At 45.4% G+C, this 19,460-nt stretch overlaps 1 protein-coding gene across 3 annotated transcripts in view; it reads right to left on the bottom strand.

The window, feature by feature from the left end:
* Nucleotides 1-19,460, bottom strand: part of RIF1 (replication timing regulatory factor 1) — a 438,203-nt gene that overhangs the window by 155,741 nt on the left and 263,002 nt on the right. For all 3 annotated transcript variants that reach the window (XM_029605462.1, XM_029605460.1, XM_029605461.1), the window contains exon 27: nucleotides 2,906-3,051. In XM_029605462.1, coding sequence (XP_029461322.1) covers nucleotides 2,906-3,051 — 146 coding nt within the window. The remainder of the gene's footprint in view (nucleotides 1-2,905; nucleotides 3,052-19,460) is intronic.

Here is a 19,460-nt window from a genome sequence, read left to right as displayed (position 1 = left end):
GGAAATGTGTTATTCGACCCCCTACTGGTAAATGTGGGAACGGGTTGACAAGGCTGCTGCTCTCTGGGTTGTTTCAGAAACCAGATGTAGTGGCAGTTTGTGGTGGTAGTTGTGCCCTTGGAGGCCTCTGCCTAGGTTGTTGGCGTTGAGGTGGACGGGCTGCTCTGGGTCTATTTGCTGGGGGATAATACCTTCGTGGACGATAGTAAGGACGTCTGGTATCACGCTTTGGAACCCTTCTTGTGGAAGGCTGAGTATCCTGTGGTAGTAAGGATAATTGCTTTAGGGTTTCTGTGTGGTCTTTCATAGTCCCAACAGCTTCCTTTACCTTCTCCCCAAAAAGGTTGTCCCCCCAAGCAAGGAAGATCAGCCAAGCGTTCTTGCACCTCTGGACGGAGATCAGAGGCCTTTAGCCATGCCCATCTGCGTGCAGCTATGCCTGAAGCAGAAAGTCTTGCTGCAGTCTCGAAGCAGTCATAAGTGGCTCTGACCTCCTGTTTTCCTGTTTCGAGGCCTTTATGGATGACATTTTGGAATGGCTCTTGATACTGCTCAGGGAGAGAAAGAGCTAGGTCTTGAACCTGCTTCCAGAGGTTCCTCTGATATTGGTTCATATAAAGCTGGTATGATGTTATTTTGGATACCAGCATGGAACCCTGAAAAACTTTACGTCCTAGGTTATCCAAAAATCTACTTTCCTTGCCAGGTGGTGTAGATGAATGTGATTTCAGTCGCTTCGCCTTTTTCTGGGCGGATTCTACGACTGACTGGTGCGGCAACTGTGATTTTTGAAAACCTGGAATAGGTTGTACCAAATAAGTTGCTTCTGACCTTTTGTTGACTGCTGCAACTGATCCTGGGTGTTCCCATATTCTGTATTGAAGGTCTTGAAACACTTCATGAACAGGTACTGCCAACATTTCCTTAGGAGGATCTACAAATTGTAGAACCTCCAAGGTTTTCTGCCTTGCATCCACCTCTGTTTGTAGTTGAAAGGGGATGGTATCAGCCATATCCCTTACAAAATTTGTAAAGGAAAGGTCCTCAGGAGGTGACTTCCTGTGGTCGTCAGGTGGAGAGGGTTCTGAAAATATATCTGCATCTGATGAATATTCAGAACTGGTGTCAGTAGCCACCTCTTGTGGAGTGTGAGGAGTGACCGGTATGATGGATGGTGCTTTAGGCCTTGCTGGTAATAGAGGAGAATGAGGCCTTGGAGGTCTTGGTATTCCAGAGGGGCCTGGAATAGGCTCTTCTGGTGTTTTATTTGAAAAGATATCCAGCAGAGTGTCCAATTTAGTGATGAAAGGATGAAGCATCGAGACATCCTCCACTGGCATCGGTGTAGTCATCGGTGGCACCGGTGAGGGTACCGGGGTAGGCATCGGGAGCGGTTCCCGTGGCATCGTCGGTGCCGGCGGCTTCAAGTGTGATGGTTCTCCCCGCATCGGAATCGGCATCGATGGAAGTGTCGGTGGCTGTGGCGGAATCGCATCGCGCAGAGCTGGTGCACCGCTTGACTATGTATGAGTCAAGTTCCACTCTCATAGCTGGTGATACCAGAGCAGCTATGGAGGGAGGCGGTGATGGCGATGCCGATACCCCCTCAGAGCCCTGAGGGGGTACGGAACCCGGCACCGATATCGGTGGGGATCGCCCTGGATCAGTAGGCCTCGAAGCCTCCGCACTCGTCAGAGGTATTTTTGCGGGTGAGGCCGTACCTGTCGATGGGTCTTCGGTCATCGGTGCTTGGCGTCATCGATGCCGGTGTCGATGTTTTTCCTTCTGTTTTTCACTCCCAGAAGTGGATGCCTTCGATGATATTGACGGGGAAGGCGTTGAAGCGTCTCCCGCCTCCGGACGACTTTTCTTCAATAGGACCTGACGGACGGATCCTGATGGCGATGACTGAACGGAAGTCGATGCCTTTGGAAGCAATTGTATATTAAACAATTGCTCCATTTTCTCAGCTCGGAGACGACGGCCTTTTGAGGTCATCTCCGCACAGAAATTACATGATTTTATGTTGTGATCTTTGCCTAGGCAAAGAACACATTCCAAGTGCGGGTTGGGTATCGACATATTACGCGCACAGTTCGGGCATTTTTTGAAACCGGAGGCCATGTTGCCAGACAGCCGTCGACGGCGATGACCAAAAAATATCGGTACCGGCCGGAAACCGAAGGTGAAAAAAGTTACCGCGGTGTTGTCGAAGGGAAACCCTTGCGGTGGGATTAATTTTTTTCCGAAAAAGATAAACTTTTTTAAGGTGGTGAATTCACCTCAGGACTCCAATTATACCGCGATGCTAAGTGCTTCGCGGAAAAAAGAAGACTGAAGGGAGACCCCTGTGGCAGGGAATATCATGGCATGCTGGGCATGCTCAGTAGGCACTCTGGTGCCAGTCAAAAGTTTCATGGAAACTTTTAAAGAAGTTTTTCCGTACATAGGGCTCCATTACCGATGTCACCCATATGTGAGGACTAGCATCCTGCTTGTCCTGGGATAACTATCTATATCCTGATTTTTAAAAATGTAAGTTTTTTCTTTTTTAAATAGATCTAGCTTTTATATTAGAGATAAGTGCCAAAGATTCCCTCACCCAATCAGACAAAACCAAAACATATTTGCACATCTGAACCTTAGGAAAATACACTATTAAATAAAACATCAATGTCAAGATGTACACAAGGTTCAAGAAATGAAAGCTGAATCATTTGAATATTCTTGTAAGAGTTGCCAGATTAAACATATCCAAGTATCACAAGTCAGGTTTTAATATCGAAAATGAACATGCAAGACAAATCTGCATACAACAATCTAAGTGAAATTAAATCTAAAAACATAATGGAAAATTTCAAACAATAATTGTATATCAGGCTTGGTGTGCACATCAATCACAAACCTTTTTGTCCGAAGCACTTCTTTCTGGTGTTCTGTCAGCAGTCGTTGCTTTGTTTCAGGAGGGATAAAAACAAAATCAACAGATTTTTCTTCTTCCAAGAGCTTCACACTAGATTTTGTATTTGAAGATGAGAAGTCTAACTTCAGCTAGAATATCAGGAAAAAAAGACGACAATGGAGAGATATAGGCATTACGCAATTACTATTTTAAATGGAAACGTAGCACATATAGCTCTATGTCAAAAAGGGCACCTACTCCAACATACATAATATAAAAATCATTTAAAGATATTTCCTCTCTAGTAGTTAGCTAGATTACACCAGGAAAGAGCGAAAATATTTTCAAACACTTCCTACTGTTAAAACGGCTCTTCTGTATCAAATAACTTTCCTCTACATTCAGTTAGGCACATCACACATGGGTTATATACACCTAACAGCATAAGTACACAAAGACACACATACCTATGCTTGTGACCGGAGAAGTTTAATTTTTTTAATTTGCTAGCTATAGTATAAACTGATTTCTTGCTGGCATTGCTCTCTTTTCTACTATACTAGCCGTTAGGCCCGTTCAAACGGGCGAGATTCCATCGGTCAAACCAGCACGTCAGTCACAGCTGCTCTGTTCTCCACAACTTCTTACCCTTCCCACTTACTCACTCATATCCTCTTCCCTTTTCCTGCCATCCCCTCATCTTCCCTTTCCTTCCTCTCTCACCTCATCCACAACCTCTTCCCTCTCCCGATATTGTCGCACCAGAGGTAGCAGCAGCTCGGGTCCCTCATTCTTGCCGCAAGATGATGGCCGCTCGCCCGCCATCCCAGGGTCCCGTTAAGCGCAGCCCCACTCTCGCGGGACGGCGCAGAAACAGAGATGGGAGGTCTCCAGGGTGTCTCTCTCTCGCGAGCCTCACCACCGGGCTCGTTGCTGGCCCGCCCGCCGCTCGGATACTGCCACTGCTGCTCCTTCCCGCCACTTCGCTAGGCGTATATTGTCCGCCTCAGCCCGGCTCACATCACTCTGAGCCCACAAAACGGTGCGTCTGCTGTAAAGAACGCCAACAGTTTCCAAGGCAGCCCTCACAAGGCTTCATTTCCTCCCGGCACCATGTTGTCTTACGTGCTCTGACCGAAGTGCTCTCTCGCCCGTGCATGTGCGGCACATCCGGCAGAGCCGCTCTCTACTGTGCTTTTGCGGCACGTCGGCCCCAGCACCGTTATAGGTATGATTTCCTCTGTTGATGCATGTTTTGAAATCTCATCTATTTAATCTAGCCAGTGTTTTTAGACTTTCTGGGTGACTCACAATGCTCTGCAGGGGTTGATTAAGAAGTAATTTAAATAGAAGAGAACCAATTGTTCAGGTGCCTCTTCAGAGAAACATATACCTGTGCTTGTGACCAGAGAAATTTAATTTTTAATTTGCTAGCCATAATATAGACTGATTTCTTGCTGACATTCCCTTTTCTACTATATTTCTTTCCTCTGTTATTGCATGTTTTGAAATCTCTAATTTAGACTCCTGGCTAGTGTGGATTGAAATAACTGTGTTTGTAATTTATAGAACAAAGGCTGGTATCTGCAGGAGCTGTTTGTTCCCTTCCCACCCTGCCTTCCATTCACAGGTTTCTTTCTTCCTAAATAGTTCTTCTAAGGACTTGTTTAAGAAAATAATAAAAGACTAAAGTACAAATCTAACAACTTGTATTATAGTCACTATTAGAATGGCTTTTATTCAGTGTAACATTTGTGGTGCTTATGTCCCAAGGCCTACCATTTGGAGATTTAAGGGTTGTCCAATTTGTTTTCAGCTGTCGGCAATGAAAAAGCATTTGATGCATTTGAAAGAGGAATTGTTCAGATTTCACAAAACCTGTCCTATCTTGATGCAATCGGAATATCTTCCTCAGCTTCCACAAAAGATTCAGAATCCCAAGAATAAATGGTTTACTGTGGGATCTGGTAGAACAAGACATGTGACTATAAGTCATCCAATCCCCCCAACTAGCTAGCATCCTGAATACCCATCCTTAATCCCACAGAGAAGTCAGACATCCAAGATTCAGAATCCCAGGAATAACTGGATTACAGTCGGCTCGGGCAGAATAAGGCCTGTGATAAAGAGATACCCAGTATCTCAACTATTACACTTAATGCTTTTCTGCTTTGGAAAATGAAGAAGCCCCAGCAAAAGAACATGAAGTGATATCTGAAAAGGAAGTAGTCACCCAATGTACACAGAAACCCTTCAATATGGTCACCTGTCATAAAAGAAAGCTGCTTCTTCTGGGAGACTCTGTCAACAGAGGAACCAATTTGGAACACAATTTGATGGGGGCACAAAGGGTAAATGCATTCCAGAATGCTCAACTAATAGAAATGCAAACAAGGCGGTCAATGCAGTTATCGAAAAAAGTAAGAACACTGATAGGAATGTTATCCATCTGGGAACCAATGACCTCACTATAAATGGTGTCCACAAGGTACAGGAAGATATCCAAAATCTAGGGGAGAAGATTGGATACATACCTTTTCAGAATTATTACCTAGTCATGGAAAGGGAAAGGAAAGGTTAAGCAATATACATAATTTCAATGTCTGGTTCAAAACCTGGTGCAAGGAAAGTGGTTTTGGATACATTAGAGGTTGGTGCCATGTATGGAGCAATAAAAGATTATATGGTAAGGATGGCCTACATTTGTCCGTTGCAGGAAAGAGGATGCTAAGAGAAAGATTCAGGTCATACGTTAATAAGCATTTAAACTAGAGAGTGGGGGTGGCAGGAGGTGGCCAGTGAAATTGGAACGTCACCCCCAAGCAATACAGGAAGTGGGAAAAGAAAGTAAAAAAATCAATCTTTTAAAAAAAAAAAAAAAAAAAAAAAAAGCAAAAAAACCCCAGAAAAGGCAACTAGGAAGAGAAGCTAGAAAGCTATGACCACAAATGCTCGTAGTTTGAACAATAAAATCCCAGAAATGCAAACCCTAATGGTAGAGGCGGAATTGGACAGTGCGGCTGTTACGAAGACATAGTTCACGGAGTCTCATGATTGGGATGTAGCCATCCTGGGCTATAACTTAAGGAAGGACAGAGAGGACAGAAAAGGGGGAGGAATAGCTCTTTATGTCAAAAACAATATACGAGAAACTGGATTGCAAGTAACATGGATGGGGTAAAGAAGCAGCATTATGGACCATCCTAAAAAGAAAAGATGGTACTTCCATTTTTACTGGTGTGATCTACAGGCCTCCAATCCAAACTGATTACCTGGACAGAGATCTGATCTAGGACATCCAAAAGGTGGAAAAGAAAGGAGAAGTGTTGCTCGTTGGAGATTTTAATCTTCCGGATGTGGATTGGAGCAACTCGTCTGCGAATCTACAAAAAGTAGAGAGATAGTAGATGGCTTTCAAGATGCTCTGCTCAAATAAATGGTAATGGAATCCACGAGGGAAGGTGCAATTCTTGATCTAGTGCTCACTAATGGGGACAATATCTCAATGTTCGGGTAGAGGCTCACCTGAGCACTAGTGATTATCAAATGGTATGGTTCAATATCTCAAATAGAATACAGAGAAGTCACACAAAAATCCAAGTTTTGAATTTCACAAATATGGACTTTGTCAAAATGGGGAAGTACCTGGAGGAAGACTGGGAGAAAACAGGTGAGACAACAACAGTGGGCCAAATTAAAAGGAGCTATTACAAAGGCAAAAAATCTATATGTTAGGAAAGTAAAGAAGAGTAAGAGGAAAAAGAAACCAATCTGGTTCTCTAAGGAGGTGGCTGAAAAAATTAAGGCATAAAGCAGCATTCAAGAAGTATAAAGGATCCCCCCAAAAAAGGAACACATGGAAAAACATCTGTTAAAACTGAGGGAGACAAAGAAAAAAATCAGGAAGGCAAAAAGTCAAGTGGAAGAAAAGATTGCCAAAGAGGAAAAGAGAAAAGACAAAACCTTTTTCAGATATATCAGAGAAAGAAAGAAGGCCCCAAGTGATATAGTGAAATTGAAAGGTGATAAGGAGCACTGTGGGGAGAGAGATGAATAAATGGCGGAAATACTAAATACTTCCATTCGTTGCTCACTAAAGACAACCATGGAGAAGGACCATTGCTGGTTGACAAGACCTTATATGGAGATGGGGTAGATGAAACTCCATTTACAGAAGAGAATGTACAGGAAGAACTAGGAAAACTGAAAGTGGACAAGGCCATGGGGCCAGATGAGGTTCAACCCAGGATACTGAGGGAGCTCAGAGATGTGCTAGCGGGTCTGCTGCATGATCTGTTCAATAGACCTCTGGAAACGGGAATGGTGCCGAGTGACTGGAGAAGAGCAGTGGTGGTCCCACTTCACAAGAGTGGTAGCAGAGAGGAGGCTGAAAACTACAGACCAGTTAGCCTCACCTCGGTGGTGGGAAAATTAATGGAAACTCTACTGAAGGAAAGGGTAGTGAACTATCTACATTCAGAAGGATTGCTGGACCTGAGGCAGCATGGATTCACCAGAGGAAGGTCCTGTCAGACAAATCTGAATAATTTTTTTGATTGGGTGACTAAAGAATTGGATCTAGGAAGAGTGCTTGATGTGATTTACTTGGATTTTCAGCAAAGCTTCTGATATGGTCCCACATAGGAGGCTTTTGAATTAAATGAGAAGCTTGGGAGTGAGTGCCAAGGTGGTGACGTGGATTACAAACTGGTTGACAGAGAGAAAAACAGCATGTAATGGTAAATGGAACCTACTCTGAAGAGAGAACAGTGTTAAGCGGAGTGCCATAAGGATTTCTGTTGGGACTGGTTCTGTTCAATATCTTTGTGAGCAACATTACAGAAGGGACAGAAGGTAAAGTTTGTCCATTTGTAGATGATGCTTAGATCTGCAACAGAGTGGACATGCCAGGAGTAGTAGAGAGAACGAGATGTGATTTAAAGAAGCTTGAGCAGTGGTCGAAGATATGGTAGCTTGGGATTCAATGCCAGGAAGTGCAGTCATACATCTGGGGTTTGGTAATCCAAAAGAGCTGTATGTGATGGGGGGTGAAAGGCTGCTGTGCATAGACAAAGAGAGGTTTCTTGGAGTGATAGTGTCTAGCAATCTGAAGATGACGAACCAATGTGACAAGGCGATATCTAAAGCCAGAGGAATGCTGGGCTGCATAGAGAAAGGAATAATCAATAAGAAAAGGGAGGTGATAATCCCTTTGTACAGATCCTTGGTAAGGCCTCACCTGGAGTACTGTGTTCAGTTCTGGAGACCATATCTCAAAAGGGACAGATACATGATGGAGACTGTCCAGAGAAGAGTCATCAAAATGGCAGGGGGTCTCCAAATGACTTATGAGGAGAGGTTGAAGGATGTAAATATATATATCCTGAAGGAGAGGAGGTGCAAGGGAAATATGATACAGACCTTCAGATTCCTGAAATGTTGTAATGATGCACAGCTGATACACTTTTTCTGTTGGAAAGAAATCAGTAGAACTAGGGGTCACTAAATGAAACTCCAGGGAGGACGACTCAGAACTAACGTCAGGAAATATTTCTTCATGGAGAGGGTGGTGAATGCCTGGAATGCCCTTCCTGAGGAGGTTTTGAAGACAAAAACAGTGAAACAATTCAAAGAGGCATGGGATAAATACTGTGGATCCCTAAAGTATAGAAGATGGAAATGAAGAAAAAAGTGCATGCGTTTAACTTGCTGGTGCGGCAGTTACTACCCTTAACCAATAAGCCTTCATACTGTTGATGCAACTTCATCATTGCTCTCTGCTTCAACGGCAGGGGGGAAAGAGGAAAAGGGGAAATGGATTCAGACAGCAACCAACAAGAACACTGACTTACAGTCTGGGGAAAGAAATAAGCATGGGGGGGGGGAAGGGGGGGAGTAAGCTTGCTGATGCGGCTGTTACTACCCCCCCTTAACCAAAGTACTACAGTTTAATGTGCAGGTAAGGAAGGAGGCTTCCTTTGCTACAATGGTTTTATGAGGGACTCCAGCAGCTTCCTATCCACACAGGGAACAGCTTTGGTACATCCCATGCTTGATGGACTGGCCTAACCGAACAGAGAGAAAGCAAATGTTGCTTACCTGTAACAGGTGTTCTCACAGGTCAGCAGGATGTTAGTCCTCTCATATGGGTGACATCACAGGATGGAGCCCAATCACAGAAAACTTCTGTCAAAGTTTCCAGAACTTTGATTGGCCCCTACTGGGCATGCCCAGCATGGCACTAACCCCGCAGCCAGCAGGGGTCCTCCTTCAGTCTTGTTTGAAAGCTACAGGCAGTGACGAAAAATAAAATAAGAAACGTAACGAACCCAAGACCGCGGGGCGGCGGGCGGGTTTCATGAGGACTAACATCCTGCTGTCCTGTGAGAACACCTGTTACAGGTAAGCAACATTTGCTTTCTCACAGGGACAAGCAGGATGGTAGTCCTCACATATGGGTGAGTACCGAGCTGAGGATGTCCTAACATGCACCAAAATGCACCCAAAGGCGTGCAACAGGCACAGCAACTGGAGTGGAATTTGGTAGAGGGCATCCTGAACCCCACCGGGCAGGCGGAAGGGTGTTGGTTCGTCACGTTGTAAACAGGTTACGAAGGACAGACTGGCCGAAGATGGAATCTTGTCTTCCAGCTTTGTCCAAGCAATAATGGGCTGCAAAGGTATGGAGAGAACTCCAGGTGGCAGCCCTGCAAATGTCAGGAAGCGGCACCAATCGCAGGTGTGCTACTGAAGTTGCCATGGCCCTCACAGAGTGTGCTTTAACACGGTCTTGAAATGGAATGCCCGCTTGCTGATAGCAAAAGGATATGCAGTTCGCCAACCAGGAGGAGAGAGTCTGCTTACCCACAGGTTGCCCTAATTTGTTAGGGTGGAAGAAGACGAACAATTGAGTGCTCTTCCTGTGGGCAACTGTACGGTCTAGATAAAATGCTAGAGCCCGTTTACAGTCAAGGGTATGCAGAGCCTGCTCTCCTGGATTGGAATGGGGCCTGGGAAAAAAGGTAGGTAGTATGATGGATTGATTGAGGGTAAAATCCGAAACTACCTTAGTTAAGAATTTAGGGTGAGTGCGGAGTACCGCCCGGTCCTGCAGAAGTTTAGTGTAAGGTGGATAGGTAATTAGAGCCTGTAATTCACTAACTGCGAGATTAAGTGATTGCCAAAAGGAAAATCACTTTCCATGTGAGATATCGAAGTTCACAAGATTGAAGAGGCTCGAATGGTGGTTTCATGAGCCGACCCAAAACCAAATTAAGGTCCAAAGAAGGGGCTGGAGGATGCAGTGGAGGCTTGAGGTGAAGCAAGCCCTTCAAAAAACGTGTTACAAGGGGTTGTACTGATATAGGAACATCCCCAGAACCTTTATGGGAAAGGCGGGCTACCGCACTGATATGCATTCTGATGGAAGAAGTCTTTAGACCTGATTCTGATAAATGCCAGAGATAGTCCAAAAACTTCGTGATTGCACAGGAAAAGGGATCAAGGGACTGAGAAGAGCACAATGACGTGAACCTCTTCCATTTGTAAGAGTAAGCTTTTCTCGTGGAAGGCTTCCGTGAAGCAATCAAGACACGGGAACTGGTTCAGAAAGGTTAAGTGGCTGAAGGATTAACCTTTCAACATCCATGCAGTCAGGGACAAGGCGTGAAGATTGGGAAGGCGGAGGCACCCATCGTTTTTGAGTGATCAGAAGTGGGTCCTTTCCCAAGGGAATGCGCCTGCGAATGGAGAGATCCTGCAGTATTGGAAACCACACTTGGCATGGCCAGTGAGGCGCTATCAGGATCATGGTTCCCTTGTCCTGACGTAACTTCACGAGAGTCTTCGAGAGAAGAGGAAGTGGAGGGAATGCATAGAGCAGACCGGTTGCCCACGAAGAGGGAGAATGCGTCTCTGGGCTGAGAGTGTTTGTTGCGAATAAGAGAACAGAAGTTCTCTACTTTGCGGTTTTGAGGAGACACAAAGAGGTCTATCTGAGGAAATCCCCATTGTTGGAAAATGGAGTTCGCTACAGAGGGGTTGAGAGACCACTTGTGCAGTTGAAAGATGCGACTCAGCTTGTCTGCCAACACATTGTCCACTCCCGGCAACCAGGTGGCCCTGAGGTACATTGAGTGGGAGAGAGCTTCCGCCTATATCTGTGCAGCTTCCTGACACAGAAGGAAGGAGCCTGTGCCTCCCTGTTTGTTGATGTACCACATGGCCATCTGGTTGTCCGTCTGAATCAGGATAACTTGATTTGAGAGGTGATCCTGAAATGCCCTGAGAGCATATGTTATTGCTCGAAGCTCCAGGAAATTTATTTGGTGTTTGGCTTCCTCTGGAGACCAAGAGCCTTGTGTCTGCAGATTGGCCACATGGGCTCCCCAGCCGAGGTTGGAAGCATCGGTGGTGAGAGTTATTTGAGGGTCTGGAGCCTGAAAGGGCAAGCCTTGGAGGAGATTGGTCTGATGCCTCCACCAGGCAAGAGACTGACGGAGTGAGACTGTTACGTGGACCATGGTCGACAGGGGCTGAACGCTTTGAGTCCATTGCGATCGTAGAGTCCATTGCATGACTCTCATGGCCAAACGTGCCATTGGTGTGACTTGAACTGGGGACGCCATGTGTCCCAGAAGGATGAGAAAGTGACTGGCAGTCACGGATTGCTGAGACTGCAGCTGGTGCAAGAGACACAAGAGTGAGCGCTCGCTGTTGAGGCAGAAAAGCCTTTGCCTGCAAGGTGTCCAAGTCTGCCCCAATGAACGATAAGGTTTGAGATGGGACTAAGTAGGATTTGTCGTAGTTGACGAGAAATCCTAATGAAATTAGAGTGTATAATGTTAGATTGAGGGACAACAGAGCACCTTGCTTAGTGGGAGCCCTGATTAACCAGTCATCTAGATATGGGTAGACGTGAACACCTTGGGTCTTGAGGAAGGCTGCAACTATGAGGCATTTTGTGAAGACTCGTGGCACAGATGCTAGGCCGAATGGAAGCACTCTGTATTGATAGTGCTTGGGGCCTACTAGAAACCTCAGGTATTTGCGATGAGATGGAGTTATCAGAATATGAGTGTATGCGCCCTGGAGGTCCAGAGAGCAGAGCCAGTCTCCTCTTTGTAAAAGAGGAAAAAGCGAGCCTAAGGTTACCATCTTGAACTTCTCTCGCTGGAGGTACTTGTTGAGGGCCCGTAGGTCCAGAACAGGACGAACGCCTCCCGATTTTTTGGGGATTATTTATTTATTTAAAAATTTTGTATACCATCATTCGCAAGAAACATCACAACGGTTCACATCATAGAATCATAAAATCATAAAAGCAACAATAAATTCTGGTAGTTAAAATACAATAAGATATTTAAACAAAATAAAATTATGAATAAAAGGACGGGTAAAAAAAAAAACTTAAGAATAATTGCTTATTCGTTCTAACTACTTCTTTCCTCTAAGAAAGTACCGGGAATAGAACCCTAGGCCATGCTGAGAGTAGGGCACGGGTTCTATTGCCTTGGACTGGAGAAGGAGGGAGACCTCTTGATCCAGAAGGATGGAGTGATCGGAAGTTCTCCACATCGGTAAAGGTGGGGAGTCTGGTGGCACGGAGAGAAAGTTCAGCTGGTAACCCTGAGCAATTATCGCCAGTACCCATTGGTCTGAGGTGATTGAGTGCTATATGTTGTGGAAGTGGCACAATTGACCTCTCACTGATATGTGAGGCAGTGGAATCTGGCTGCTGCTCTCTAGGTGAAAGTCAAAAACCTGAAGCAGGCCCTGGCTGAGGAGCTGCTTGTGGCTTTTGTTTACGTGTTTTGACAAGACTGTGCTTTTTGAAAAGGTCTCGTGGCACGGGATCGGTTGGTAGCAGGTAGGACTTCTTCGGGCGGAAGAATTATTTTTTAGAGTCCTTTCTGAAGGGCTGCTTAGAAGAATAGTCAGAAGGCATCAGAGAGAGCTGTCTTAGGGTCTCATGATGGTCCTTAAGTTCCACCACTGTTCGCCAAACAGATTGTCCCCACACAGGGCAGGTCGGATAGCCTGTCTTGTACTTCAGGGCGAAGGTCAGAAGACTTGAGCCAGGCCCATCTTCTTGCCGAAATAGTGGCTGCAGATACCCTAGTGGCAGTGTCAAAGATATCATAGGATGATCTGATCTCATGCTTGCCTGCCTCAAAACCCTTGTTCACTAGGGTTTGAAGCTGATCTTGGAATTGAGGCAGGGTATCTGAGAAGTCTTGTATCTGCTTAAAAATGACCCTATTATATTGGGTCATATAGAACTGATAGGTGGCAATCCGGGAGATGAGCATTGAGCCTTGGAATACCTGGTGGCCAATGGCATCTAAAAACTTCTGTTCTTTGCCTGGGGGAAAAGAGGTATGAGGCATTGATCTCTTTGCTATTTTTTGTGCAGATTCAACAACTACAGATTGGTGATCCAATTGAGTTTTCTGAAAGCCTGGAGCTGACTGCACCAAATAGGTAGTGTCAGCCTTTCTGTGTACTGGAGCAATGGAGCCAGGATGCTCCCAGTTCTTCTTGAGGAGATCTAGAAGAACCTGGTGAATAGGGATGGAGGTTATTTCCTTGGGAACATCCAGGAATTGGAGCAACTCTATCATCTGATGTCTGTCATCCTGTTAAGTCTGTAATTGGAAGGGAAGCAATTCAGACATTTCCTTCACAAAATTTATAAAGGAGAGGTCCTCTGGAGGAGAACGCTTCCTACTTTCAGTGGGTGAAGGTAAATCATCGGTGTCTGGTGAGGAATCATCAGTCCAGGTATCATAAAGATCAGCACCTGTCCCTCTAGGAACTAGAGGGGGACGGGGTGTTGGGATACCTGAAGGTCCTGGTTTAGGCTCCAAAGGAATCGGAGGAATTATCGGAGGCACCGATGAAGGCATCGAAGGCACCAGCACAGGCATAGAGGGCATCGATGGATGGCTTGGTGGCGCCAACGGACGTATCGGCACCAATGATTGTATCGGTGGCCAGGGACGTATCGGCATCAATGGCTGAGGCAGGACTCCGGATGGAGGGATGCAGAACGGTGTTTCTCCACCCAATGACAGAGTAATTGGAGAGGGCACCAGAGCCATCGGAGACCCGGGGTCCATCGGTGGAAAAGCAGCAATGAGCACTTCCATCCTGGATAGCAGTGGTGCCAACGCTGCTGGAATCGGGTCGGTGCTCGGTTCCACAATCGGTACCCGTGTCAGTGCCGGAGGAATCTGGAGTCGTTGCATTGCCTTGTCCATGGCTGCCTGAACCATCCGGTCCAGTTCTTCTCGAAGACCTGGTGCAAGCAGCCCCGGAACAGAAGGAGGCAGAGGCATAGCCGGAGGGACCACCGTTAAAGGCAGAGTCGTGGCTCCCGATCCCCTTTCGGGTGAGGGTTGCCTCGGTGACCCGGTTGCCGAAAAGGGTCGGTGCCTTTTCTGGACGGGGCTTTTTCGATGGTGGCTCGGATGATGGCTTCGCTCCCTCGATGATCCGAGGCTTACGATGTCGGTGGCGATGTTTCTCTCTGCGATCGCCTCGGTCCTGAGGGGGAGTAGAAGGTGTTGAAGGCCGAGATGTCGATGCCGGATGGTCACCAGCCGGTGGTCGATACTGGCGCGAAGTTGATGGTGCCGGTTCCGACGACGTCGATGCAACGACGGAGTCAGGGATGGAGCACGGAAGAGAAGTTCCATCTTCTCCATTCTGGCCTTGCGACCTTTTGGTGTCATTAAGGCACATTTGGTGCAGGTTGGGACATCGTGCTCTCGTCTAAGACACATTACACAGCCTTTATGAGGGTCTGTGATAGACGTGGTGCGAGTACAGTCCAGACACCGACGGCACCCCGACGCCATGGCCATAGAAAAAATTGAGGTACAGTCGACAGCCAGTAGGCCGCGAGGGCCAAACTCGATGGTAATCGACGGAAAACGGGTAAAAACTTACCGGAGTTCCACGGCTTGAAAAAAGTTATAGGAGGGACCCCTGTGGGGCAAATAAACTTTTAGTAATTCCGTGAGGAAAATTCCTGTCAGGAATCTCTGCAGAGCTCCTTTACCGCGAGGCTACTGCTGCGTGGAAAAAAGAAGACTGAAAGGGGACCCCTGCTGGCTGCAGGGTTAGTGCCATGCTGGGCATGCCAAGTAGGGGCCAGTCAAAGTTCTGGAAACTTTGACAGAAGTTTTCCGTGATTGGGCTCCATCCTGTGATGTCACCCATATGTGAGGACTACCATCCTGCTTGTCCTGTGAGAAAGGTGAAATCACTACTTACCTGATAATTTGCTTTCCTCTAGTTAAATTAGGCCAGTCTGTATTGTTTAGCCCTTTCTTTCTCTGTCCTCCCTGTTAGGGGTGAGGAATCAGAAGGCTGATGCAGGCTAAACCTTCCAGGGAAGGTAGGTGCTTGTCACCAGGTCTTACTATAATTAGAATTTTCCCTTACTTACCAGTACCTGACAGACAGGAAGATATTCAAAGGAAAATTGGGAAGGTAGGTGCTTGTCACCAGGTCTTACTATAATTAGAATTTTCCCTTACTTACCAGTACCTGACAGACAGGAAGATATTCAAAGGAAAATTGGTTTTTACCTAATTTTCGTTCCTGTAGTACCACAGATCAGTCCAGACTCCTGGGTTTTGCCTCCCCTCTAGAGAAAGCTTTACTGACACTTAACACGAAGTGCTTCCTGCAGTCCCTCAGTATTGAACTGTATCCCAAGCATAATAGAAACACAACAAAATCCAACTCAGTGAATAATAAAATTCCCCTGAATGAGGGGAGAGGAACCAGAAAACAAACTCATCTTCACAAAAACCTGTGTAGGAGTAATCAAAAGCTGAGACGTTCTTCACAATACTCCCAAATAGCCAGATGAACAAATTGAGTGGACTCTCCCCAGTGGGCGGGACTCTGGACTGATATGTGGTACTACAGGAATAAAAATTAGCAGGTAAGAACCAATTTTCCTTTCCCTATACGTACCCAGATCAATCCAGACTCCTGGGATGTACCAAAGCTTCCCTAAACAGGGTGGGACTATGAGAGTCCCACTCGAAGCACACTCTCACCAAAACTCATGGCTTCTGGGGCCTGGACATCTAAGCAATAATGCCTGGAAAAGAGGGCCACAATTTGTAAGTAGCCGCTCTACAGCTCTCCTGCGGCAAAACTTGCTGACATTCGATCTAAGAATGGGTAGAATGCACCCGAGTCCCTCCAGGACCGGGTGATCTTGAGAAATATTCACAAAGCTATAAAATAAAACTTTGAGGTTTGTGCATGAAAAACTCTCTCATAATCATGGGCCATAATTTCTAACAAAGCCTGAAGGCAATGGATCTTAGTAGATAGGACAGCATCACTTACCATTCCTGTTAAAAAAAAAAAAAAAAGTACTGACCCCAAAATGTACCATCCTACCACCTTTTCCTCAGTCATAGGGAATTAGTCCAACAGGCAGAGCTTGCAGCTCTGTGTTATGTGCTGTTTAAATGCATCATCCACAGAGCCAGTAACTAGTGTGTCCGATTCACAATATGTGATTGCCTCTTTGCATGAACATTTAAGAAAATGGCACAAGAGGTTTTGTTTCAGCTTTGGGTGAACCTATTGCTAATTTGCTACTCTGGGAAATAATTATTGGGACTCTACAAGAAAGAGGTAGAAATAAAATTGAGACTGCTCTTTGTTGGCAGTGGGCTCAGAGCCCTGATCATTGGCTCACCCAAGGAAACAGCTTGGCGGACACTGCCCCAATGAGGCTGTTTCTGGCTACCGTGACTTACAGTTACAAGTAGCACAAACACAAAATAGTTCCTCTGTATCCCCTGTGCTGTCAGTTGCTGATTTCCAACAATATGCTTCTAAAGAAGGAATGAATAGGTAGAGTCTGAATGGGGCCACATATGAAAAATGAGTGGGGTAGTTTGGACCTAATGGGCTTCCTTGCTGTCCACTTGATACATTATATTTGCTTTTACATGAATTCCACTACTCACACCATTTGTCAGCATTTGCTATGCAGATGGCTTTGTCCAAACTTATTTGGGCATGTAATCTAATGAGCCAATGTGAAGAAACTTGTTTCCTATTGTCAGGTATGTACAACTGCTGTGCCCAGGCATGGAATATATATCCCAGAGGAACATATTCCTAAACCCTTAGGTCCTTACTTGGAATGGCATTGTGATTTCACAGATATGACTGACACATGTAAAGGATTTAGATATTTACTTGTCTGTGTGCATTTTCTCAATGGATAGAGGCTACTCCCTGCCGACAGGAATCAGCTAAGGTTATGGCTGAGACACTGGTGACTCATATCATTCCCGGATTTGGAGCACCACACAAAATAGTTACTAATAATGGGTCACATTTCAGGAATAGTCTTTTACAAGACTTGAAAGGACACGTGGCAGTCGACTGGAGGCATGTTAGCATATGCTCTCCTACCTCCAGCAAATTGGTGGAGCAATGCAATGGTTTGCTGAAAACTAAGCTACGCCAGATAATAACCACTGGCCAATCGTAGTTACAAGCATTGCCTGCCACGTTAATGATTCTCAAACACTCCACTGCGAGTGTGTAAGATTACTCCTTTTGAGCTTTGCTCTGGTGGGGAATGCTCCCAGCACCCCTGCACTCCCTGACCACCTTTCTGTTTTTGTCCATAAATTGCAGGTGGCCACTCAGCAAACAACAGCCATAACAACTGAAGTACCACCCTTGCTATTACCACTTTATCGATATCACACTGGGGATCTTGTTTACAGAAAGAACTTCATACACAAGATTTGGAAAGTCCCTGTGCATACGGGTCCATTTCAGATCGAGACAGTTACTCCTACAGCTGCTATTCTTGCTGGAGAAACTACCTGGACTCTCTTAACTGACCTTCGCCCTTGTCCTTTTACTGCTCATGGACTAACTTATTTCCACTTCTTAAGCACATTTGCATTTCATTTTCATTACTTATTTCAATTACTTTTATTGCATTTTATATTTGTTTTTGCTTTCTAATGTTTTCCTTCCTGTTCTTTATTTTCTGTATTACTGCCACTGATGCCATACTTCATGAGAACTCTGGAATTAAGTATGTGACCAATCTAACTTCCACTCTGAACATTTCTGAGTGTTGGGTATGTGTCAAAACTCCCCTTTCCATTAGTGCAGGGATGCACTTCTTAGCTTATCCCGATTCCATCACAGTTGATTGCCAATGTTATCTACTGGTTCAATGGTTTCAACCCAATAAGTAATGGTTCCTGAAACATTGTCACATGGGACAACAGTTCTATTACATTAGTTAACACTTCCTTTTTGCTCAAACCCACTTTTAAAGCTTTCACTTGTTTTTCAAACTGAGGTAACGGTCCCTTTTTTGGGTAATTCCTCTGATAGTTGTATCTGGGTTCTTAATAAGTTTGGCTGGACTGCTCATAACTGGTCCATGAAACAAGGTTTCTGTTGGATGTTTGTCAACAATAAGGGTACCCCAAAATTTCTGAGAAAAGGCTCCTGTAATGACACCCTAGTTGACCCTTGCTGGAGTAGTATTCAATCGATTATACCGAGGCGGATATTATACTGACCACTGCTGGGCAGATAGTTCAGATGCGACACAGGGTTTTGCTCTCCTTGGACAATATTTTGTTTGTGGCAACACAACATTCAGATCCCTCCCAAGCAACTGGAAGGACATAAGCTATATAGCTTTTATTTATCCTCCTGTGAAGGTACATAAAAAACATTACTGAAGTTTCATATTCCCACAACTGGCTCTGCCAAAGGAAAAGACCTTGCGGAGGCCTATGATATATTAAACTGGACCTCACTTATAACTTAGGAAAAGGGTCCAGATGCTGTTAATTTTGACCTTTCAGATTCTTGGGAGCTCTTGTTGGCTGTGAGATGCTATACACAGGAAGATTCTATGGGTGAGGTTTTGGCAAGTTAAAAAAAAAGAACACTCCCCGAGTTTATGTAGTGGGGTTGATTTTCTAGGTTTGTTTTTTTTGTTTCTTTGTTTAGCCTTCTGGAAGTTTAAAATAATGATGAATACTATTATCTACTAAAGGAACAGTGTTTTTAATCAGACTTGTCCAGAGTTTGCTTTTGCAGAAAATACTGGCAGGCTGGTGTCAGCACGAGGCTATATGAGGCATGACACCAGCAAGCCTGCCAATCTCCGTCTCCATCTGCTGGTAGGCATACATAACCGATGCAATGGACTGGCCTAATTTCTCTAGAGCAGTGGTCCCCAACCTTTTTTGCACCAGGGACTGGCTTCAAGCAAGACAATTTTTCCATGGCCCGGCAGGGGCGGGGCTTTGGTCATATGGGGGCGGGGTTATGGAGGGGGTTGGATTTTAGTGCACACATTTAATTATGACATTTATAATGTGAATGTGACTCAACTCACCATAGGTTCTCACATGCATGGCACACTGACCCATGATAGTCACGGGGCTAGTTGTAAAAGTACAGTTTGTATCCACGGGAACCCCCCTGACCCACAATAATGGATGTAAAGCAGAATTATGACATTCCC

Source organism: Rhinatrema bivittatum, chromosome 6, assembly GCF_901001135.1.
Source record: "Rhinatrema bivittatum chromosome 6, aRhiBiv1.1, whole genome shotgun sequence".
In the NCBI taxonomy this organism is placed as follows: domain Eukaryota; kingdom Metazoa; phylum Chordata; class Amphibia; order Gymnophiona; family Rhinatrematidae; genus Rhinatrema; species Rhinatrema bivittatum.
Note: the sequence above shows the minus strand (reverse complement) of the source record. Positions and strands in the feature narration are given on the sequence as shown.